The sequence below is a fragment of the Diadema setosum genome, chromosome 13, assembly GCF_964275005.1.
Source record: "Diadema setosum chromosome 13, eeDiaSeto1, whole genome shotgun sequence".
In the NCBI taxonomy this organism is placed as follows: domain Eukaryota; kingdom Metazoa; phylum Echinodermata; class Echinoidea; order Diadematoida; family Diadematidae; genus Diadema; species Diadema setosum.
Window position 1 is genome coordinate 36364031 of NC_092697.1, and position 24858 is coordinate 36388888.

Below are 24858 nucleotides of genomic sequence, written 5' to 3' on the forward strand. Positions count from 1 at the left end.
TTGCATTCATCAACATGAATATTGCACGAATCGAAGACGAGTGCAATATTCATGTTGATGAATGCAATATATCTGATATACCACGAAAGAAATCCAGTATTATTAATATTATACATACAAACCACTTTCCAAGACAACGCCACATTCAATTTCCAAGAATAAAAAAGGAAAAAGGGTTTCACTCACCATTATATTGTTTACAAAATCTAACCTTTCAACTTGTATACGGACGTGCATCTACGCACAGTACAGTACAGTACAGTACAGTACAGAGCATCCATATCAGCGAGCGACTGCCGCAGACAGCACAGACGATTTACGCGTACTCCTATGGCATTTCTCAACCTCATCGCGCATTTCTAAACCTCATCGCGCAATCATGCCACTGCACTTTGCTTTCTTTGCAAGCGATACTGCGCATGCGTTTAAAGAAACATTTGAGTGCGATGTCTCAAGTACAATATTGGAAACAATAATATTAAATGGGTTAGTCAAATACCGGTTAGTGATTGGCTAAACACAGTCATGTGATGGAGGTACATTCGTTATGTTCGCCCATGGGGAACATTCTTGTAATGTTCTCCCATGGGAAAACATTTTCACGTAACAAATGACAGAAGGCCTAGGACCGCGCGTGCACAGTGAATTTGGCTCTGCTGCGCGAGCGAGCGATCGAGTGCGTTGTGCTGGTGGTTGACGTTGACGTATTTGACGTATTTGACTAGCCCATATAATATAACAGATGATGACTTTTGTTGTCGGGAACATGTACCAAACGTTCCACCCTCAGGGTTTGAAATGCTATTTCGGGAGGCTATAAGTCCCTCAACTTCGTCTCGGGACTTATAACCTCCCTCAATAGCATTTCAAACCCATCGGGTGGAACATTCGGTATGTTCCCTCCCCCGCCAGTCATCATCTATATATTATATTGTACTCTTTTTCTCCATTGATACGGGTAATGTAAAATGCATAGGGCAGGTATTATGCTAACAATTTGCGGGAATATTGATACATGGTTTTATTGTATCGAAAAAGTGGCTTGCATGTATAATTGTCATTAATGTGCATTATTCTGGGACACTTGTCCCAGAATAATGCACATTAATAGTGATGCAAACTTTCAACTTTGATACAAAGTGGTACAAAAGACAATTTGATTTTATCATTTTTGTTCGATCAGATCCTGTGGCCCTAGAGCCGACTGTTCGTTGTGACTTCAGCGAGGCTGAGCTGTGCTACTACACTCATGATCCCACGAGCGAATCGTCTTGGCAATGGACGAACCGTGCCACTGATAGCTCTTTCACAGGACCAGCACAAGACCACACGCGTGGGGATGAGCTAGGTGAGTTGTATTACCATGGCAATATTACAGTAGGCAGTCATTTTCTGTATATTTCTCGTTATATTCCGAAAATGTTTTCAACCTATATCAACAATTTAGAGAGTCCTGTGTACTCTAATGATTTCTTCTTCCATGGACTGGTCGTGGTGGCCCCAAGAAACCCTCAGATACGCTTTGGACGCCATGATATTTAAAGGAAGTTTCCGTTTTTTGTTTTTTTTTTCATGATAAACACAAATTAAATGGCAAGAATATCTCCACACTCATAAGAGGTGTATCAGACTGTCCTAACTGACGCCAAACAAAACTATCCTCCAATCATGTCCGATACCACTTTTCCTTATGATACATCTTGTTTGAACTAATTCAAAAATAGAACATGTTCACGTACATTATCTTTTCAACAACAACAACAACAACAACAACAACAACAACAACAACAACAGCAACAACAACAACAACAACAACAACAACAACACAAACACAACAACAAAAATAGCTTTCTCCGAAGATCTGGACATCTGGAATTCTCTTTCTCAAGAAGTACGACGGTGCCAATCAAAGCATACTTTTAAAAGACTAGTAAAGAATACCCTTCTTTGCAAATATGTTTAAACAATACTAACTGCATGGTTCTTGCCTGCTGTCTTACCCCAGGTTCACAGGTTTATTTTGCCATACGTACACTACGTACATAATAGCAGCGAGTCTTTCTATGTTAGTTGTTACCAGAATTGTCAATCTTGTATACTTTTAACTACCATGATGTAGAGTATCCCTCTCCTCATCTTTTCCTCTCACTTTTCTTTCCTATTCTCTCTTTCTTTCATCTTCCGATCTATGAACAAATTGAACGCGCATAATACATTTTTTTTTTTAATGATGTTTATGTACATAATATGTGTACGTTATCCATACTGGGCGTCCCAGTCAAGCTTTTCATAGCTTATGACGATCCAGACAAAATGTGTAATATGTTTCATGTACAAACTATGTGCATATTTGTGAATAATGTATGTATATGCATTTTGTGAATAAATCAAATCAAAATCAAATCAAAATCAAGATAGTTCTGTTCAAAGCTAATGCACTGCTAATAGTGCTATATATTCTGCACTCTTCACCTATAGGTTTCTACGTGCATCTAGACAGTAACGGCCACAGGGCGGGGAGCAAGGCGCGCCTAATCTCGCCCATCATTGAAGAACAGTTACGGCCCTCCTGCCTCGTCTTTTGGTATCACATGTACGGCAGCCATATTGGTCAACTGAATGTCTACGCAAAGGTGAACGGCAGCGCCCTCCCTCGTCGACCCGTTTGGCAGCTGGCTGGTAACCAGGGAAAACGGTGGCATAGAGCCTCCGTGGAGCTGTCGACTGTGAGGCGCAAATTTTTCGTGAGTGAATCTACTTGTAAGAAGAGTAAGAATGTACCCTTTGAATACTACAAGCCCATAAGAAGAGTAAGAATGTACCCTTTGAATACTACAAGCCCATTCCACTTGGGGATAAGCTATTTCCTACTCAGTCATTCATCGAACTGTTTCGAACTGTTTCCAAAATGATCTTTTCTTGGGATTAACATGTCGAAATGGTGTACAAATGCTTCTTGTGCTGCATGCTGCATGAGCATTTTGTAGTTTTATTCTTAAAGCTAAAGATTGAGCATTCATTTTCCAATGCTGTGTCAGGTGGTGTTTGAGGGCGTCCTAGGTCCAGACTACCGGAGTGATATTGCGCTCGACGACGTGGAATTCTACCCAAACTCGCAGTGTGCAAAGTGTAAGTATTCCAGGATTTTCTTTTCATTTATGGCAACATACAAAATTTATTCATTTGCAGAATTTCCCCAAATCATACAACCTGAAGCCCCAAAAGAGGAAAACTAAAACAAAAATATAAGCCACAAGAGGCCACTTTCCTGTGAATATACATAAGACTTTTTACACCAACGCTTTCAACAGGGAATAAACCATTCTAATATAAGATGATAGGGAAGGGTGGAAACAAATTATCTCAAAGGTCCTATTCTGGCAGTAACTTTCGTAGCGGAAGTTTGCAGGAGAGAAATATTGTATACACGTAGTTTGAAATACAGTATTTTCTTTGTGCAAAGCAGACAAAATGGTCAGTTATCAAGGCATTGAACTTATATGAAAATGAAAATGTTCAATTTCTTCTTTCGTTTGAAGCAGCTATAGGCAGTGTCACAAATCCTTTGAACTTAGCTCACGGTGTGGGTATTATAACTATTTGAGTTTTTGAGGTGTAGGTTGTTGTGTGCAGGGAAAAGAGTGGGGCACGCGTGGATGATGTGATGACCAGCCAAGGCACCACACGGGCAGGCTGTGGAATCGTGTAGTTCTTTGTATCGGGGTTGTAGTTTCGTTCATTCGAGGTTATTACGTTGGAGTTCTCGGCTTTGAAATATTAGTCAATATTATCTATTGATGACATTAATAGTGATGGTTATAGTGGTGACACCATGGTGATGATTTTGATATTGATGATGATGATGATAATGATGATAAGAATAAGAAAAGTGCAGAGGATTATTCATGATTTTATTGCCGATGAGACAAACAGTCACGGAAATTATGGTAGTGATAATAACATTAGTGTTAAATGAAAGAAAGATATTATTCAGAGGGGTGAAGGTTCAGATGCGAGTTTCTTCACTTTGTCTCCCTCTACAAATTGTCGAGGGAGACAAAGTGAAGAAACTCGCATTTGAACATTAGTATTCGTGCGTATTTTTTACCCTGGTCGATGGCAACTGACCAATGAAAATCACCCTCTCATTTTTTTTTCTTCAGGTTTTTGTTTGTTTGTTTGTTTGTTTTTTCTCGTTTTGAGGGAACCGAATTGTGTGTGAGTTGTTTTGTGTCATTGTGCTTGCTCCTAGTCTCAACGGAATCGCCGCCAGTCACTACTCTGCCTCCTTCTGTGGAAACCTTCCGATGCGACTTTGAGACGGACGACTGTGGTTTCACGCAGGCAACGGATGATATCATGGATTGGTCACGTGGGACTGTCAGCCAATTCCTTCGAGAACTGAATGGTGATTACAGGTTCGATAATAGATACAAACTGTCATGGGGTGGTCATAGGCGCCGGCTTACGGGACCGACGATCGATAAAACGACAAACAGCGAGGATGGTAAGTTGATGTGACGCTTATGCGACTTCCGGATAGTAGCTTTTATTCGCTGGTTCATTATACACCATCTACCTATGTAGGAAAAAGCATAGAACATTAATTCCTTGTGCTTCGGGTTACATATTTCTTTTCCTTTTTTTTTTTCGTAGATGATGTATGTTGATTTGACGCTGATTTAGAACGTAGGAACTTCGTATTTTACTTCTGGAGTCTCCGAAAGAGACTACATTGAGAGACCCGCTTTGCGCACGCGCAGTCATATCGCTTTTCTACGCACGAGTATTCGAACGTAGTTCCCCTATCGCAGTCGAAATTTCTGATTTTTATCGCGTTTTCGCGGTACTAACGGTTCTAGAAACCAGCAGTTAGTGGAATTTAGATCTCCGCAATCTTCCTATATCGTACAACGATTATTCGGTGCTTAGCAAGGCGGCAAGCACAGCCTCTTCTAGCGGCCTCATTCCACGAAAGTCACGTGGTGGCTACATCGTGATGGAGGCACAACAGCTCCAACAGCTGCATCATCCGGCTAAGCCCGGCGTAGCGGAAAGCATCAACGTTGTTTGCGAAGAACGTTCCTCTCCGACAGACAAAAAAGTCAAGCCGAAAAAGAAACTAGTAAAGTCGGATACGGTTTCTGGTACTAACATGGCGGGTAAAGTGCCGCAATCGAAGCAGGGCCCAAAGACGGCCGAAAAATCCTCGGATGTCGAGGACAGACTATCGAGACTGGAAAGTCTTCTGAGTAAAGTGGTCGACGCGCTGCCCAGTGTAAATTCCACGCCGAAACCGGCATCGCGCCATTTTGTGGCGTACGATGAGGCGCACAGCGCCGGACAGTGTGAAATTCCTATGGAAACTGATTTTCAACAGTGCGGGGAGCCGCACGTGCGTGACACGGGCGAAGCCAACAGGGAAGAAGGCGAATTTGCGTCAGACGCGGCAGACGTGCAAGAAATTCCCGTTCTCGCAGCAAAATTTGCCAAGCCGGGTGATACGGGGCTACCGGTGGACGAGGACTTAGCCAGCTCTACTATATACTTACCTCATCAGCCACCCGCTAGAAGAAAAAGTGTTGGAAGAGACGGCATCTAAGTATCCAGCCCCGAGCAATTGTGTTTACCTCGCTACACCGAAGGTGAACGGCCCGATCTGGGATAACCTACCGCAACACACACGCAGTAGAGATGCTAAGTTACAGCGTGTGCAGAAGTCGCTGACGAAGGGCCTGAGCGCGCTAATACAGTCCTGACTGACACACAGCAGGACGCATTGGCGTTGCTGTGCAATGCCAATTTTGAACTCAATTCGTTGAGGAAAGAGCTTATCAAGCCGGACATGGCAGCCACTTACTCTCATCTTTGCAAACCTTCCACTCCCGTCACTAAATTCCTATTCGGGGATGAATTGGGAAAGAGAATGAAAGATCTCAAAGAGGAGCAGAAAGCTGCATCAGGGGTGATGAGAAACCCAATTTCGCGGCCACAGTCTAGTACGTACCACCCGTACAGGGGAGCAGCTTTCTCCAAGCGCCAATACAGAAGCGCTGGCTGGACTGCAAGTTCAGCTGCTTCAACACACAGACCAACAGCCGGCGGTAGTAGGAGGCCTTTTTTAGGTCAGCGCCCACAGTGGGGTCACAGCAAGCAGCCACCACCCCGCACAGCGAGCCGCCCCCACAACAGGCTCCTCAGCACAGGCCTCCAATGCAGCGCAAGAAATAACTACCAGCATACCCAAAGAGGTAGGTAGTTTCGATTCACATCATTATCATACCTGCAGTCCCCAATGTATTTGTACATGGGGATTGTGTGCAATGTATTTCAGGGAAAGCTCCAGTGGCAGTCGGAGGTCGAGTGAGGCTTTTTTACAGGCGATGGTGCCAAATCACAGCTGATCCATTTATTTTGGCAGCAATCAGGGGTTACAAAATTGAGTTTGAAGAAGCATGTGTGCCCCCTAGGAGGGATAAGCCCTTCATTCAATACAAACCAAACCAGCACAATTCAGCTTGTACTGACAGAGAGATCGCAAGCTTACTGACTAAGAATGTTATCGAAGAATGTGGTCATGAAGAAGGAGAATTTCTCTCCAACATTTTCACACGACCCAAGAAAAATGGGGGTGTCCGACTAATACTTGATTTGTCAGATTTGAACAAGTGTGTGAGCGTACAACACTTCAAAATGGATAACATTCATACAGCTGCCCTTTTAATCTCCCCAGGAGATTTCCTAGCCTCAGGCGACCTCCGAGATGCTTACTACTCCATCCCAATTGACACTGAATACAGAAAATTCTTGAAATTTCCATGGAAAGGGAAATTTTACAGATTCAAAGTCCTACCAAATGGGCTCAGCACAGCGCCCAGACTTTTCACCAAGCTCATGAAACCTGTTTTTGCTACACTGAGAGAAATGCGGCACATAGTATTAGGCTACCTTGATGATACTCTCATTATCGGAGAGTCAATAGAACAAGCAGAGGAGGCTGTACGTGCAACCAGTTAATCTCCTGTCTGAACTAGGTTTCGTAGTCCACGAGGAGAATTCTATGCTAGAACCCCAAGAAGAGCTCACATTCCTAGGGTTTAAGCTGCACACGGGTGATATGACTATCTCCCTGCCAGAAGAGAAAATGCAGGACATTATCACAGTCTGTTCAGACTTGCTTGACAATACTAGACCCACAATCAGGCAGGTGTCACATGTTATCGGGAAGATAATAGCTACTTTCCCTGGAGTCCAACATGGCCCTCTTTTCTACAGATGCCTAGAACGTGACAAAATTGCCGCCCTTAAGGCTAACAAAGGCCATTTTGACAGACCTATGAAGCTGTCATTAGAAGGGAAAGAAGAGCTCAAATGGTGGATTAATCATGTCATTGAGGAGTGTGCACCTATTAAGCGTAAGAGACCTACACTTGAGCTGCGTACAGACGCTAGTGGGCTTGGTTGGGGAGCCACAAATCTGTCCATGGAAACAGGAGGCAGATGGAACGATCTTGAAATGAAAAGAGCTAGAAAGAATGATATCAATTACCTGGAAACATTGGCAGCCGGGTTTGGACTGAAGTCCTTTTGCTCTTCTTTACATGATGTTCATGTCCTCCTCAGGTCAGACAACACAACAGCAGTTGCTTATTTGAATAACATGGGAGGTATTAAGTCCAAGGACTGTGACAGTGCAGCTAGAGACATCTGGAGGTGGTGCATGGAACGTAATATTTGGGTTACTGCAGCACACCTTCCAGGGAGTGAGAATACTGAGGCAGACAGCAGGTCTAGAAAGTTCAGTGACCGAAATGAATGGATGCTTAACAAGCAAGCCTTTAATAAACTAGTTTCAGTTTTTGGGCTTCCAGACATTGATCTCTTTGCGTCCAGACTAAACAAGCAACTTGAGAGATATGTCACTTGGTTGCCAGATTCAAATGCAGAAGCCGTCGATGCATTTACGTTGGATTGGGGAGAATTCAAATTCTATGCCTTTCCCCCATTCTGTCTCATCCCAAGATGTCTTCAAAAAATTAGGACAGATAGAGCTGAAGGCATAATGGTAGTGCCAAATTGGCCCACACAGGCATGGTTTCCTAAGCTGAAAAGGGTGTTAAAGGGTGAAGCAGTGCTAATTACAAGGAGTAGGAACCTATTAACGCAACCTGTAACGCATGAACCACATCCCTTATATGATGGAATTGATCTTCTCTGTTGCACGTTATGCGGCAGCCCTTCGAAAGGACAGGACTAAAGAAGGAAGTTGTGGACATTTTGGCCGCTTCTTGGAGAGCCTCTACCCAGAAGCAATATTGTGTGTACATTTTAAGGAAGTGTAAAGAAGTGGCAAGAGCAAGAAGAAAAGCCATCTTCACTCTAGTGTTCAGTTTGTTTTAGAATTTTTTAGTGAGCTTTTTTATGTAGGAGGTTTTGGATACAATGCACTCAACACAGCAAGAAGTGCGCTCGCATCATTCCTAGTTCTTGAGGATGGTGCCTCTACAGTTGGGAACAACATTTTGATATCAAGATTTATGAAGGGAGTTTTCCATCTCCGAACCCCAAGACCTCGCTATGTAGATACTTTGGATGTAAATATTGTGTTTTGCTATCTCAGAAAGCTGTCACCAGCAAATGCACTGAGCCTATGAGATCTCACCAAAAAGCTATGCATGCTCATGGCTCTCATCTCAACACAGAGAGCACAGTCATTGCAGCTCCTGAATTTGGACAACATGATACTCAAGGGGTCATCAGTAACATTTCATTTCAGCGAGATACTGAAACAAAATAGGCCGGGAAACGCTGGCTTCACACTGAGCATGAGAGCCTACCCCCCCAGACCGTCGATTGTGCGTTGTCAACTACATCAAAGCCTACATGCGGAGGACTGAGGAAATTCGAGGTCAAGAGCGCCGGCTCTTTATTAGTTTTCGCAGACCCCATGCGAAAGTAACGTCACAAACCATCTCCCGGTGGATCAAAGATGTTATGGCAGCGGCAGGAATCGACACTTAAAATATAAGGCTCACTCAACAAGAGCAGCTGCGACGTCAGCTGCACACAGAGCAGACTTGCCAGTTTCGTTCATCCTTGAGAAGGCAGGCTGGACGAATGAAAAAACTTTCAGAAAGTTCTACAGCAAACCCTTGCTCGATGATGGGAGCAAGTGTCTCACAACTGCTCTACTAAAGAAATGACCAGACAAGGTAAACAATTTACCCTTTTTGGTAAATGACAATTCATAGAGTCATTTCTGTTATCTTTCTTACAAATATGGCTGCTGGGCTTCAAAATCTCAATGTAGTCTCTTTCGGAGACTCCAGAAGTAAAATAGAAAGATTAAATGAGAACTTACCTGTTTTTGAAATTTGATCTTTATTTTACGAGGGAGTTGTAGGAAGAGAATACATTCCCTCCTCTCCCTCCCAAAGTTTTCAAACTTGAGGCTAAGTTCTCCATAATCTTTCAAATATCCAGCAGCCACATTTGATGCTTCGAAAAATGACTGCGCGTGCGCAAAGCGGGTCTCTCAACGTATTCTCTTCCTACAACTCCCTCGTAAAATAAAGATCAAATTTCAAACAGGTAAGTTCTCATTTAATCTTTCTATTTTTCAATATCTAGATACAGCTCTGTATCTATGAGGTTGCTTTTCGCTATCTGACATTTAGTCAACGTCTAGTCTAGGGAATCATAGCATTCTATATGTATATGTATATGTATATGTATATCTATATCTGTATTTATATCTATATCTGAATCTATCTCTCTCGCTCTCTCTCTCTCTATATATATATATATATATAATAATATATATAATATATATATTTAGAACTAAATCAATATGATCCACCTTATGAATTTGTAGAAAACAGCTAAGCATTTCTCTCCTCCCTTCCTTTTTTTTCTGCTATTTTTACCCCGAAATGGAGAAACATTTAAGTTAAAAAAAAGTTTAGTCAAGAATAAAAAAAAAAAGAAAAGCGCGCGTTGACGCTCTGAAAAGTTCTGAATTTGTTTTTTCTTTCATTCTTTTTTTTTTAAATAATAAGTCGACATTCTAAAAGTTAAAGTCAACATGTTTTTCATATCCCATACATTCACTGTACTGACTAACGGGAGGTTTATCCTATTTTGATGCAAAGGAGAGTTTAGATGAAATTATTATTATTATTTTTTTTTTTTGGGGGGGGGGGGAGGGGGAATGTTAAGAGAAACTTTGACTAGGAATGTCACTTACCAGCCGTGACTGCAGCTGGGAACGCTCGTGGTATAAGAGATGAAAGATCCATGTCAAAGGTCACTGAGATTTTGCTTATAAAAAAAAGATTATTCCAGCTATATTACAGCTGCACTGAAAATAAATCCAGTGGGAATAAGATACACGGTATTCTTTTGTACAGAAGAATATAAGGTCGATCATGAACGTGAAGGGTCAAGATTTGTAAACTGTAACATTATTTCAATCAGAGCAAACTTGCGATGGAATGTTGATTTCGCGTGTGAAGGCGGGAGTATAAATCCCCGCCTTCTAAGCTAGAGTTACCGCGACAGGTACCATCATTAGTGGATGGGATCTCAATTTGTTCAAATGGGCACCATGCCCCACCTGGGGGCTCCCAGAGGAGGCCCAATCCACCCCCACCCCCGAAAAAAAAATGAGGAGTCTTTAAAAATCTTCGTATATAGATTCATTTAACCCTAATCAGGCTGGGGGGGGGGGGGGGGCGGAATCCGCCCCCCCCCTCGACGTTTCGCGCAATATCTTCGCAACGCGATACGCTCCCGCCGCAATGTTTCATGACTTTTTTCTTTCAAGTATCGCGCAACTTTTGAGACCCAAATTGTTGCGCCCGCGCATACCGTTTTGACGCGACGCCCGTTCGAAAAAAATTTGTCAACCCCAAAATTGCTCCAAAACGTGATTTTGTGTACAAATCCAATGCAAATTGTGTTTTTTCAATTAATTCACATAAAAATCTTCACTTAGAATGGCCGAAATTAATTTATTTTAGCATAATAATGCTTCGAAAAATGTCTGTGACAAATTTTGGCCAAAAAACAAACAAAAACAAAAGGTCAAAAAACAAAGAAATACATAAGAAATTCAAAAAAACAATAAAATACATAAGAAATTAATTTCAATACAGATTTTTTTTATCCTATGTCTCAGAAGAATGATACAAGAAACATTTTAAAAAAGAAATTAGCTTAATTGGAGCATTAATAAGTGATTTAGAGCCCAAAACTGATTTTATGCATAAATTACAATAATTAATTAATATAAAATATAAGAAAAATTTTTCGGAGAAAGCAACCATACATTTTGATAGAATACGTTGCGGGCGTCGCGTGTGCCGATTTTCGGCGCAATCGCGCGTTCCATAGGCGAGATCTGAAGGGGGGGGGCGGAATCCGCCCCCCCCCCCCCCAGATATAGCATAGCCAAAAAAGCCCAGCCTGATTAGGGTTAAGACATTACTTCAAAATTAATGCGTTGATTAAACCTTCCATCATTTACCATAATTTATACTCTATTATTCAAGTACAACCGTTATTCTATTATAACTTCTTGGTTTTGTAACATAATTCACCATTTTCATAATCATTAATACAAAATGAATTGAGTTAACCACCAAAGGTGAGTTTTCCACATTAAAATGCAGGATGAAGACTCTGCCAATACAAACTTGGTGTCGGCTAAGGCCAATAGAAGAGAAGGAGTTGTTGCACGTCTTGAAACAGACTAACATAAGGCGAAAATGATATGACGGCTGCGTAACTAAAACTTAAGACTTGACACGAACTCAATAGCAACTTAACGGGCTGAAAGCAAAGAACGTAATGATTAGACGTGTAGAGTGGACGGCAATTTTATACCTTGCCCAACGTAGCACTTTGGGCGTGGCACAGAAAAGCTTCCGCCGATGCTACAGGGTAACCCTTTGAGTTCCTAAACATACGCGAAACATTATACAAAATTACAATAACGAAAGGGCAATAGCAAATTTTCGCAAGCACAACGCGGTCGGTAGTTGAGCGTGCCGTGTGCAAAATCTGCTTCTGCGCATGATCAAATCCGAGAAACGTCCGGTCCTCGGGAAAGCGAGTATGGTATTCGGCCAAAATAGCGTTCGGTCGCGATGCTGGGCAGGATTGAGCCAGCCAGCCAGCCAGCCAGCCAGCCGGCAATCAGCGATCTTGTCCATACGCCTCCGTCCTGTACAAGAAAGCGAAACTGCTTAGATATGGGGACGGGAGTCTGAGTACGGGGACTGTCACAGTTGATTGCTTTCGCGTATTCTCGGTCTTCCCGTCGTGTAGCGAAAACTCCCTAATATTAGCGATACGCGTACGTCAGCATCTGATTTGCATGCATTAACTATGGTAACATGCACCATGAAAAGGATAGTTTAAAAAGATTAAATTCCAGGTGATCGCCACATAAACATGCGGTTACCTGTGCTAGCTTTCACCTGCGAAGGCAAAAGGAAACAAATTTGGACACTATTTACTGGAGAAGGATCGAACAAAACTGGAAAATGAAATAAATGGCAATTTCCAAGCTTACTTATGACAGTAAATATTATTGACCAAAGGTAGTTTCTGTCTAGGTTATAATTTTTCCTTTTCTTCTTCTTTTTTTAGTGATGATTTTCCAAACTTGAATTATTAAATAATGGTGTTTAACAGTCCTGGCTGTATAGTCAAACCTTTGATACTGCATTAACTGATTGCGATTCTGTTTTTACCTTTTATTCCAGGATATATTTTAGCAGCGAGCAACCGGCGGTATAATCCATACCATCGTCAGTACGACAGCACTAGAGTAATATCTCCTCTCATAGCACCTTCCTCTCAACCTCGCTGTTTACAATTCTTCGCTTACAAGGAAAGGAATGGTTTTGTCAACGTGTACCTGCGAGAATACGGCGAGACGAGAACTATCGACCCAGCATTAGCCTACTATTGGACGCTAAAGAGGTGGCGAGGAGCACGGGTGGATATCCCGGCCTCTGAAAGACCCTTCAATGTAAATATTACGAAGACTGCACAGCTCTTCCGCCTCACCCTTCCCTCTCCCTCCCCCACAAGGAGTTCATCCCATGAGACTAACACCCACGAGTCATACAGCCACGAGTTCAACATTCACGAGAGATCCATAAGTCATACAGCCCTAGAGGCATACAGCCAATGCACCACGACTTCGACAATAGACAAATGAAGGCAATAATTTCGACACTAAGCAAAACGGCCCACGATTTCGACATTAAAACACGGGGCTTAACATGTCGGTCTCTTGGGCCTTATTTGCTTAATCGACCTGATAGACCGTATGACTCTGGGGCTGTGTCTCTCTTTGGCTGTATGATTCATGGGTGTCGAAGACTTGACGTGCATCCCCACAAAACCTAATGACAACACGATGTATAGCTTTGATAATTTTTGAAGTAAGGGGATGACCTTTTCTATTCATGTGCGTGTGTAAATGCCTACACAGGAAGAAAACAAAAATTAAACATTCGAGGTATTTTATACAGTAAAAGTTTGGGACATGTCATAGTTGGTGATATTGATTCGCACGTTTCGAGTTTGTATTTAGAGAATTACTATAGAATAAAAGTCTTTTCGAAAAAAGCAAGAATTTGAATTCTTGTAGAGATGGAAAGAAAATGATTGGCTAGGTAGTTGCAATAACTTTTTATTTATTTATCTATTTACTTTTATTGTTTTGTCAGGGTAACCCATTCACTAGTATTAAAGAAGTGGTCTTCCATGGAGCCCTGAAAGATGTTGATGAACATAATTATGCACATTAAAAAAAAAAGCAAAACATAGAGATATATACTGTACATTGCTTTGTGACATAAACAATACAGTGCATATTGATTATGCCACAACAAGAGTTTACCAGAATGCCGAAACATCAATTAAATCACTAGTCTGCAGGAATGATTAGATATCACAGGAAAAAATTTGGTTGTGTTACAACTTTGTAACAAAAAAGTAACAACTTTGTTTTAACAATCTTTTGAATGAATAAAATGTAAGAAGCTGATCTGATTAGATAATTTAGCTTGTTTCGTTCAAGTAAAGAAGATACGATTGGGCTACATTTGTGACAATCACAGCACACGTATGCTTCCACTGTCTATTTGCCTTGTGTGATGTTCATGCAGGGGCGGAACCAGGATTTCCGTAAAGGGGAGGCGTCTTTACATAATTAAAGGGAGGGGGCGCAAGAGGCCCCCCATTTTTTTTCTTTGTTTTAATTTAAAAAAAATGAAGAGGGAGCGCGCGCCCGGTGCACCTAGCTCAAAGTGTGTAGTTTCCTAGCTCAAAGTTGTATAAAATTGAAATCTGTTCGACCAAACAACAGAACAGTAATCAAATCGTGGTAACACTTGACTGTTATAGAGAAACTTTAAGGATTGTTGGGGCAAAAAAAAACCAAAAAAAAAACTTTCACTCTCTTTATCATGCAAACACTTTTCTGGGTATGTTTACTTACAGTTTCGATTTGTTCAGACCATTTCAGTTCTAACTATTGCTAAATATAATGGATATGAGGTGCTTGTCAAATAGGACCTACACGTATTACCTCTGCTGCTAGGGTATTGATGCGAGCACGAATCGGCCTTCTACCAAATTTTGAGAATTCTATCCCTTCCAAGAGCAGATATTCCGCCTCGTGTGCGAATTGGAACTCTGTAACCGAGCTCTTCTCTAGAGCTCGATAAATATATTTGAGATCTGCGAGAGAGAATGGGGAAAGTATATGCTGGAACAATCCCCCAAAACCACTTCGTTTAGGAAGTACCAGACATCATTTATTTTTGTTCTTCATGTTAAAAAAAAAATAGCAATCAGAGCTTTCTGGGCCACCAAGTAACTCTAGTGTGTGGCCTAGCATCCACTATACAACTACTAGTATTTCGTTTTTAAAGTATTTTGCAAACTTTCTTTCTTTGTGTGTGTGTCTGTGTGTGTGTGTGTGTGTGTGTGTGTGTGTGTGTGTGTGTGTGTGTGTGTGTGTGTTTGGGTGTGTGTGTGTGTTTGTGAACTTAAACATGAACTTTTCCTGTTCCTCTTTCTTTGAATAGATTATCTTCGAAGCGGTGATTCCCTGGCCATATTACAGCCGAATGATAACTGCAATTGATGATGTTCGTGTATATTATGGAACTTGCAGGAGACGACCGGGTAAGAATGTCCCCTTCGCTAAATGAGAAGATCTAAAACCAGGGACGGATATGGGGACGAGGGGGGTTATCTCTCCCCTCGTGTTCCTTTTTCTTTGGGGGGGGGGGGGGGGGAGGGGAGGGGAGGGGGTTAAAGGTATCTAACGCTATTCTAATTGGGCTATTTGATACCAAGTTTTTACTGGGGGGGGGGTGTCAATTTGACACCCCCTTCCCCTTGAAATGAAATGAAATGAAATGAAATGAAATGAAATGAAATGAAATGAAATGAAATGAAGTGAATTGAAATGAAATAGTCATCGTCATCTTCGTCATTCATCAATGTGATTTATCCAAAGAGCAAGACGGGTCTTGTGACTTTGAAGATGGGATGTGTGGCTACCGAAAGGGTCAATGGATCTGGCACAGCGGAGAAACACCCTCCAAGGGAACTGGGCCTCACGCCGATCACACCTTTGGGAACGCAACAGGTAAGATTTCTCAATATTGTAAGAACATAAAATATTAAAAAAAGACACTTAGGCCCTATGTGTAAGACTGTACATAATACGTTTGCAGTTAGTACTCTTAACAGTGTGAAAAGAGCAGTTTTTCAAAAGAAAAATTAGACAAGGAAATTGATGATTATATTCTTGTATTTTAACCCTAAAAGGGTCGGGCTTTTTTGGCTCCCCTGAGATCTCGGCCATCGGTGGTGCGATCGCGCTGAAATTTTGCATGCGTGAGATCCACGTCATAATCTACAAGATTGTGTCATAAGATTTTTTGAAACAATCAATATCTAATTTTAATAAATTAATTATGCAAATTAAGCTCAAGGTCATATTTTAGCCTAATTAAAAGCATTGAGAGTCTAATTTTTGATCTGTAAATTTGTTTTAGCATACTGTATTCAACAATTGTACATCACAAAAACTTCCAAAACTCATTTCAATTCTTATGCATTTTATTGTTTTCAGAATTTCGTATGTATTTCATTGTTTTTCAACTTTGATTTTTTTCTTTGTTTTTTCATTGGAAATTGTCACTGACCACTCTACCATAATAAGCATAAAATTCATCAATGAAAGAAAAATAATCAGGTTTTTATGACTTTCATGACAGAGCACTGTTTTCCATAGGAAATGTACACAAAATCACAAAATTGTGCCCGTTTTGGGGCGACATTCCATTACAAAAATGGGTGTGGCTTCGCAAAAGTATGCGTGGACATTGCAAATTTGGTCTCAAAAGTTGCGCGAGACTTGAACGAAGAAAGTCAAAAAAGCCTCGCGACGAGGCCTTCTCGCGTTACAGAATTATAGCGCGAAACGTGTGGGGGGGGGGGGGGCGGATTCCGCCCCCGGCCCTTTTAGGGTTAAGAAATGCCGAATGCAAAACCTGTTTTTTTCGAAATGAAAAACGCATTTCATGTATCACAATGCGAGACAATTGCAAGTATTTTAGTCGAATCATGTACGGCGTAAGTACTGTACTACCAGAGGCAGAATGTAAACCCAATTAATTATGTTAATAATTGGAGAGCCATGACCTCTTCTTTCATATTGCACCAGGACTATGTAAACATCATTGATTGTTTGTTTGTTGTTTTGTGATAGCTTCTTCATGTTTTGATATATCTTTATGCTGTTTTTATGATCGTACTGCTCAGTCGGATAAGGACGTCTGGATGGTTTCCATGATAACTATAATCCCTCTTGTCCTCTAGAGGAATGTGAAAAGCTCCCTTGTATGGAACGATAATGCCCCTTCAGTGCATAAACCGTTCCATGGTATTTGCTCCTGCAGCAATATTGCTCCTGTGAAATATCTGCGCGCTATTGGATATAGCTCAACATAAATTCTACCAACAAACATAACTCTAACCCTAATCCTAATCCTCACATCAATCTAAACCTAAAACCCTATCAACTCTATATGATCGTTACCCTATTAGTCCGCGGAGAAAATAAGACCGGAGCAACTGTTGCAGGAGTAAATTTCTTGTCAGCACATATCGCAAGATCTCTCTGATTTCGATGAGAAACTTTTGGCAGCCCTGCCGCAGGCTTTGGCGTGTACCGTGCTTAAATTGATCAATGAAGCCTACCTATAATCATTTTTTTTCACTTTAAAGGGGCATTCCAGACGATTTTCATAATTTCACATCATGTAGTACATAAATCAACAGCTCCATGTGTAGATTTGTGGAATTTATTGTGGTCCTTGAGCAGAGAAAAATCCTTTGAAAAACCTTAAACAAATTACACTGAACAATGATGATGACATAGGAGCCTCACATATTTCAGAAATGTAGCAGTGTAATTCCCATTACAATACTGCCAGTTTGCAAGTTCACCCGTGGATAATGTATGCATGCCTTCTTCTTTTGTTCTGCTTCCTTGAGCCCCAACTTGTGCATTCCTTTAGTGAGGCTGTCATGTCATCATCCTTGTTCATAGTGATTTGTTATAAATTTTGAAAACATTCTTTTTTCTCATCCCAATCACTATAAATTCTGAAACTCTGTACCCGGTATAACCAATTTATAGTTGTTCAAATGTAAAAGTCTGAAAATCATCTGGAGGTCTCCTTTAATAGACGTCAACGCCCGGAGACCGTTAGATTGGACAATAGAGACATCTCTTTGTTTCTGGTACTTGAATGTATTCAAATGTTATGACCTCTCTATATAAGTAATAAAGTAATATATTATTTTACATAGCTGAATATGTCATTTCAACACATTATGTTTATCGTAAGGCTGTTAGGTTTGCTCTCTCAAACATTATCGTATGACATTTCACTGCTCCCATACAGGTCATTACATGTATTACGAGGCATCACAGCCCAGCTATCCCTTCGAGGAAAACGCAATGTCATCCCCTTGGGTACACTTCACGGGCAAGCAGTGCCTCCGGTTCTACTATCATGCATCGGGCAACGACACGAGGCGATTCCAGGTCATCCTGCGAGAGCCCGCCCAGTTCGCTGCCACAACACTCTTCACTGCGGAAGGGAAGCAAAAGGACTCGTGGATTCCGGTCAATGTCGACCTTGATGTCAGCGGTGATTATGTGGTGAGCTTATGAGTGACGTTTCGTTCTAAAAGTTCGTTCATCCGTAAATGAAATAAAGTTGGCTATTGCAAAGCACACGAATCCCTTATTACATTATACCTACATGTTCGTAAATCCGAAAGTGACCTAGGGTTCGAAAGTCCGAACATATGCGGCTTTGTTTTAAAGGTCGGTTATGATCCCAAGGTTTGTTAATTCGGAGTAATCAGGATCGTTTCTGATTAACGAGCCTTCGGAATAACGAACCTTATTTCATTTTCGGAATAACGAACCATCGGAACAATGAACCTTTTCTTCTTTTTTTTTTTTCATTTTCGGAATTACGAACCTTCGGAATAACGAGTCTTGTCAGTAATACGCCGTCGGGATTAAAGAACAGTAGACCTACCGAGCAGGATACCTGTGTAGCAGGATACCTGCAGATGAACGTTGCTGTCTAATATTGGTCGATTCCGGACACCATAGGAGGCTTACAATGTTGAATTATATGGTTTTTCTCCCCCCCCCCCCCCCAAAAAAAAAAAAAAAATGTTTGGTGATAAGTATCGATTTAATGCATCTTCATGAAACGGGGTAAGGTAAAATAACTTCTTTCTTTGCCGCAAATTATAGGCACTGAGCATTATAATAGCCAAGGGGACAGTACCTTGGTCATTCTTCTTCTTTTTTCATTGATATCAATTCTTCGGTAATTACCCAGTGTGCCGCGAAGTGAAAGTTAAACATAGAGACTGTAACGCGTAGACATCACCACCCGAGTATATCAGCCAGTTTTTCTGTGTTTGAACACTAACAGTCTTCACCAGGATTTCTCCCTTTATACTCTTTACAAGAGTAGTGAAGTGGGTTCTTTTACGTGCATGTATAGGGTATGACTTTCCCACACAAGGGTCTGACGGCTCCAAGTATCTTCTCAAAGACTTGGCAGTGAGGACGAAGTGCCCTGCCAAATGAACTGAGGACTCGAACCTCTGGCTTGCATGGACGCCCACGGTCTTATCCACGTGGTCTTACGCGCTCAGCCACGACAGCTGCTTCACAATATACTGTACTCCAAACAAACAACCCCATGCTACTATTGTTTGAAGGGCATTCCAGACGATTTATATAATTTCGACGGAAGAATTTCTTGAATTTGAATAATTTTATATTATCTTATATTACATGAATAGATAGAGCTATGTATACATTTTTTTTTCGAACCTATTCTGGTCCTGGAGCAGACAAACCAAATACAAGTACATTGTACTCTGAAAACCCCTACTTTCAATTCAATTCAATTCGATAGTTTATTTATTTCCATCAAAAGAAGAGAGAAAGTTGACATGATCCAAAGTGATACATTTTTTTTTTCGTTTCTCTTACACTTGTCTGATAAATGATTTTTTAAATACAGTATAAAGTATATACACGAATGATGTCGTAAAAAAGAAACAATGCACTTTGCCATGGCAACAAAAATAGTAAATAATCACAATGATGGAAAACGGTGTTCCACTAAAAAAGCCAAGCTTGTAAGACGTGGAACACTGGAACAAAACAAGAACAGCACCAATTTGTTATACCAATAAAACATATTCATTTTAAATTCTTCTATATACTATTGTACATTTTACTCATTGATATATGATGCTGATACTATATGAACAATACTTACTAGGATTTTAGAATGCAAACGTATAAACTATGTAACATATCACATTTGTGGCACAGACACTATGGGGCCAGGTATGGGGCCAGGTACTTACATTACACTGAACGAGGATGATGACATAGACAGCTCACATAAAAATTCCAGTAATGTAGTAATGTCATAGGACATTGTAGTATACCACTTGGTTAACAAGTTCACATGTATACTGCCCTACTTTGGCAAAAGGAAGCAAGTGACAAAAGTGACATTTCTCGTAAAAGAGCAAAATGTGTCTGTCATTTACACTGACGTCAATGGACTATCATGATGTCTTATCTAACATAGCGCTTAGTAGGATGAGTATTTCTTGACCACTTTTCTACCATAATTAGCATAAAATTAATCAATGAAAGTGATTTATTGTAAAAATAATCAGCTTGTTATGACTTTCATGACAAAGCATTGTTTTCCACAGGAAATGTACACAAAATCACAAAATTGTGCCCGTTTTGGGGTGACATGCCGTTACAAAAGTGGGCGTGGCTTCGAAAAAGTATGCGCGGACGTTGCAAATTTGGTCTCAAAGGTTGCGCGAGACTTGAACAAAGAAAGTCAAGAAGCCTCGCGACAAGGCCTTTTTGCGTTCCAGAATTATAGCCCGAAACGTCGAGGGGGGCGGATTCTTCCCCCCCCCGGCCCTGTTAGGGTTAAAGATGTTCAAATTCAAAAGTCCGAAAATCTTCCAGAGGTTTCCTCTATTCTAAACATGAAGCGTATTTTCCCCGCAATTCATTCCATGCAATTCCATACATCCTTTTATTCCTTTTATTTTCAGCTACAATTTAAGGCGTTTGGCGCGAGAGGATACAAGGCTGATGTAGCCGTGGATGACATCATCATCCTACCCCATCCATGCATCGATCTTCCCTCGGAAATGTCCTGCGACTTCGAGCTGGGCCCAGTCAAGTGTGGGTCGGAGAATTCCCGCCAAAACATTGTCGACTGGAAGTGGTATGACGCGGTCTTTAGACGCAACTATCCTCTCGCCAGCAGATCAACAGGTATACATTTATAGCTGTACATATTTACAAGACGTCTCATTGCAAAGCCAATATATGTCTCCGTGCTCTTCGCTCTGCGTGGAATTTACTACGAGCTCAGTGCGGTACCAGGATGGTCCACAACTTGAAATTTGAGCATGTTGCAAGCGTAGAATCTGAAAATATTGCAGAAATTGCGCACATCATGAGCAAGTAGTACGCAATATTTCGCAGCTTATCTCTCGTTGTGCTGCTTGCATTCAATGTTCTCTTTCATGTTTTGCACACAAATATCCTAAGAACCAAGTAGTTTGATGTTTCCAATGTTTTGCACAGGTTTTCACATGTTTGAATACATTTTATTTTGATTCTGTTGTAAATTCTTGAGGATATTGCACAACATGTTGCTGGCTTTTGAGGATGTTGCACAAGAATTTGAGCATGTTGCTGTTAACCCGTCGTGGACCACAATGGGCACAATGTATTTTTTATTCTAGGGTTTTTTTGTTTGTTTTGTTTTGTTTGGTTTGTTTGTTTGCATGAAAACCAAAACAAAACCTCTCATGTCATAATTATTCTTTTGTAATTGAGCTACCCTAGTCTTTTATTTCAGATGTGTTTGACTGCGACGTTTTAAATTCTCCTAGAATCGTCACGTCACTATCTCTTCTTGTACAGAGTAATTCATTTGGTATAATAGACACTTGTCAGTTTAACAGCATCTTACGACATGCAGAGGGATTGTTGACTTTACCCTTCGTGGTATTGCAAGAAGAAAAAAAAATATTTATATATATTTTTACTTCCTCCTGTCTTGGCAGATACAAACTCCTTCATGTATTTGACGTCAGCACCATCATCGACCAACACCAAGCAGCAGTCGAAATTTCTTTCCCGCCACTTGAACGTGTCTCCAACCAAGGGCGACCTCTGCGTCAGCTTTGAGTACTTTATCCAAGGCAACAGTGCGCAGACGATCGTTGTGTCAGCGTTGGAAAAAGGCGGAAATGAGCGATTCGTCGGCTCGCTGAGCGACAAGAACATGACGGAGTGGAAGATGACCACGTGGTCGCTTCTCTCGTCTAAAATGCTTCGACCATTTGTCGTTTATCAGGTACGACTTCGAGCAAGTATCACCTTTTCAACATCTCTTAAATGTTGTGTATCGCCGTATGTTTAATCATTATGTTTGTCGTTGGTGAACATCATTATGAATAATTTTTCAAACAGTTTTCAATCTCCGTGTACTCGCCACTCGATGAATACACCATGATATGAGTTTGTAAACCACTTTGGTGTTGTAATAAGATGATCTATGATAGTTGGCGTTTTCTAACTTTTATGATCATGATAATGGTAAAAATGATGATATTGATAGAAATACAGATACTACTACCATTACTTTCTCTACCACGACTTCTAACCGGGACTTCTACTGCTAAAAATAATAATTTCATAGAGTAGGTCAGAGAGTATTAAACTACGTTGTCTCTGTGCGATTGCACATCTTTATGAAATGTCACCAATACAACAAACATGATGTGACATAAACCACCAGTCCAGATAGGTCTCACGGGTATCTCAAATTCTGATGCGATTCTTTCATGGTGCTATGTTTGTATCTTCTGACAGATTAGTATTGCTGTGCCACCACCGGCCGATGGTGCAGTGGTTGCTATTGACAACCTGATCGTTTCGTCGGAAGCCTGCAGATCCTTGGGTGGGTTACAATGAGTGTACAATTAAAACTTGCTGTCAATTTTGATTGTCATCTGTTTTAGGGGAGTGAAGGGGTCATCCCACGAGACCGACATCCACGAGTCATACAGCCCACGAGTTCGACATTGAAAAGAGATCCACGAGTCGTAGGCCTACAGCTCACGAGTCAAACAGCCAATGAGTTTGACACTAGGCAAATAAAGCGGTTAAGCCCATGAGTTCGACACTTGGTAAAAACAGCCTACAAGTTCCTTAATGTGTCGGTCTCGTGGGCCTTGTTAGCTTAGTGTCGAACTCATGGGCTGTATGACTCGTGAGCTGTATAACTCATGGGCTGTATGACTCGTGAGCTGTATAACTCATGGGCTGTATGACTTGTGAGCTCTATGGCTCGTGAGCTGTATGACTTGTGGGTATCGGTCTCGTGACGTGCACCCGGAGTGAAGACACCTGCTCATGACATTTACTTTTGCTATTCGTGAAAAAAGAAAAAAGATAAAAAGAAACGTAATTCACACATTAGTGTAGATGCTCAGCAGATAGATGGTTTGGATCTTGAGGAAGCGATTCAAAGTTCTTAGATACAGCCATAAACAAAATGCACAATATTCATCAACATGATTACTCCTGATTTGATTGATTTTTGATTTTGGTTTTATTTCTGAATTTCTTTTTCATACATAAATGAAATACAAAAGTCAATTGAACAAACTAATTGAGCACAGTACAATTTGAATCTTGCAGTTAAAGCAAATAAATGATATTTATTCATATATTCAACTTTTTCCCCTGACACAATACAAAATGAAAATAAACAAACTACAGTATTTTGTGCATACATTTATGCAAACATAAGTTACAGTTTATCTATTGCTCAAAGACAAATTAGGCAATTTTTGATGTTCAGAAACTCAGGAGACCATCATCAAGAGCAAACTCCTGATGAGGACAATGGCCTCAGAAATGATTGCCTTAACAATACAACATTGTAAGAATATAATATACAAGTCACCACTCACTGAGTGGCGATAAAGAGAGAGGGAGGGAAGAATGAGGGGAAAAAGTGCAGCTGTGCATTGTTCTCTTATTGTTGGAAGGGTATGCCGGTATGACGTAATTGATACAAGATTTAATGTAATACATGTATAAAGAAAAATAATACAGGATATTGATATTGGTATGATTTTTTTTTTTCATTAAAGAACTATTTAACTAAAATCATTCTTGTGTTAGATGGTGGGTTTGAGAAATTCACTGATACTCAGGGGTCACCATATGGGAATACACTTCGACAATAACCTGTAAGACTGAATGCCACAAGCTGCTTGCACTTCTACTCCAACAGAGTCCACCAGGCAGACGCCTGCACCGGTGTCGCGCCGAAGTCGTGGTTCAGGGGGCATGGCGGCGGGAGTGACACTCTTTGTCATCATCGTCGTCGTCGCACTCTGTGTCGTGTGCTTCCTCTATCGCGCACGACTCCTGTCGATGGCCCGGCGATGCACGCAGAGGGTGACGGAGCTGAACTACAAACGGCACGATGTCGCCTTCGTGAACGAGGAGAAGAAAGAGGCTGTCGAAATCCCTACGATTTCGTCCCTGGATCCCGAGTCAAGTAACGCCATAGCGACCGGCGTACCGGACGATCTACAGAAAAATATATGACTTGCGCCACCAACGGAGGCTGGGGAAGAACCGCCGTAATACAGCCATCGTGTTCTGTGTACATGAACGCATTAAATGGTGACAGTGAGCCCTGGAAAGGGGATATGTGCATCATGCTAGAAGTGAAATAGAAACCACTTCTTGCCTTCTGAACGAGTGTTCTTGGCATTGTTTCAGACTATCTGTCTGCATTTCTTCCTTTCCTGTTTTATCTGTATGTCTGTATTTCTCTTTGTCTGCCTCTCTCTCTCTCTATCTCTCTCTCTGTGTTTTTAAGATATGTGTACATGTATTTCAGCGATTTGTGTTTGTTTTGTTTCGTTTTTCCGCCGGTATATCCTTGGCAGTTTGCGTCTCCATGTGATAAAAATATCACATCTGTCTTAGATTTTTTGTTTGCTTGTTTTGATGTTTATCTGTGTTATCTTCCCTGTTGGGTTTGCTTGTCTGACTGTATGTCTCTATGTGTAATGTGTCTGTCTGTCCATATTTCTGTTCATGTCAATATGATGTTTATGTTGTCTGTCTGTCTG

At 41.1% G+C, this 24858-nt stretch overlaps 1 protein-coding gene and 1 pseudogene across 1 annotated transcript in view; both read left to right on the plus strand.

Moving 5' to 3' along the window:
• LOC140236631 (MAM and LDL-receptor class A domain-containing protein 1-like) overlaps window positions 1-24325 on the plus strand; it is a 51607-nt gene extending 27282 nt beyond the window's left edge. The window contains exons 9-20 of the mRNA XM_072316551.1: window positions 1184-1348; window positions 2479-2744; window positions 3039-3129; window positions 4253-4507; window positions 12771-13039; window positions 15111-15210; window positions 15548-15679; window positions 18009-18268; window positions 20737-20962; window positions 21763-22055; window positions 22574-22665; window positions 24016-24325. Of these exons, the coding sequence (XP_072172652.1) occupies window positions 1184-1348; window positions 2479-2744; window positions 3039-3129; window positions 4253-4507; window positions 12771-13039; window positions 15111-15210; window positions 15548-15679; window positions 18009-18268; window positions 20737-20962; window positions 21763-22055; window positions 22574-22665; window positions 24016-24325 (2459 nt within the window). The remainder of the gene's footprint in view (window positions 1-1183; window positions 1349-2478; window positions 2745-3038; window positions 3130-4252; window positions 4508-12770; window positions 13040-15110; window positions 15211-15547; window positions 15680-18008; window positions 18269-20736; window positions 20963-21762; window positions 22056-22573; window positions 22666-24015) is intronic.
• Window positions 5000-6259, plus strand: LOC140237035 (uncharacterized; annotated as a pseudogene).
• Window positions 24326-24858: the final 533 nt, after the last annotated feature.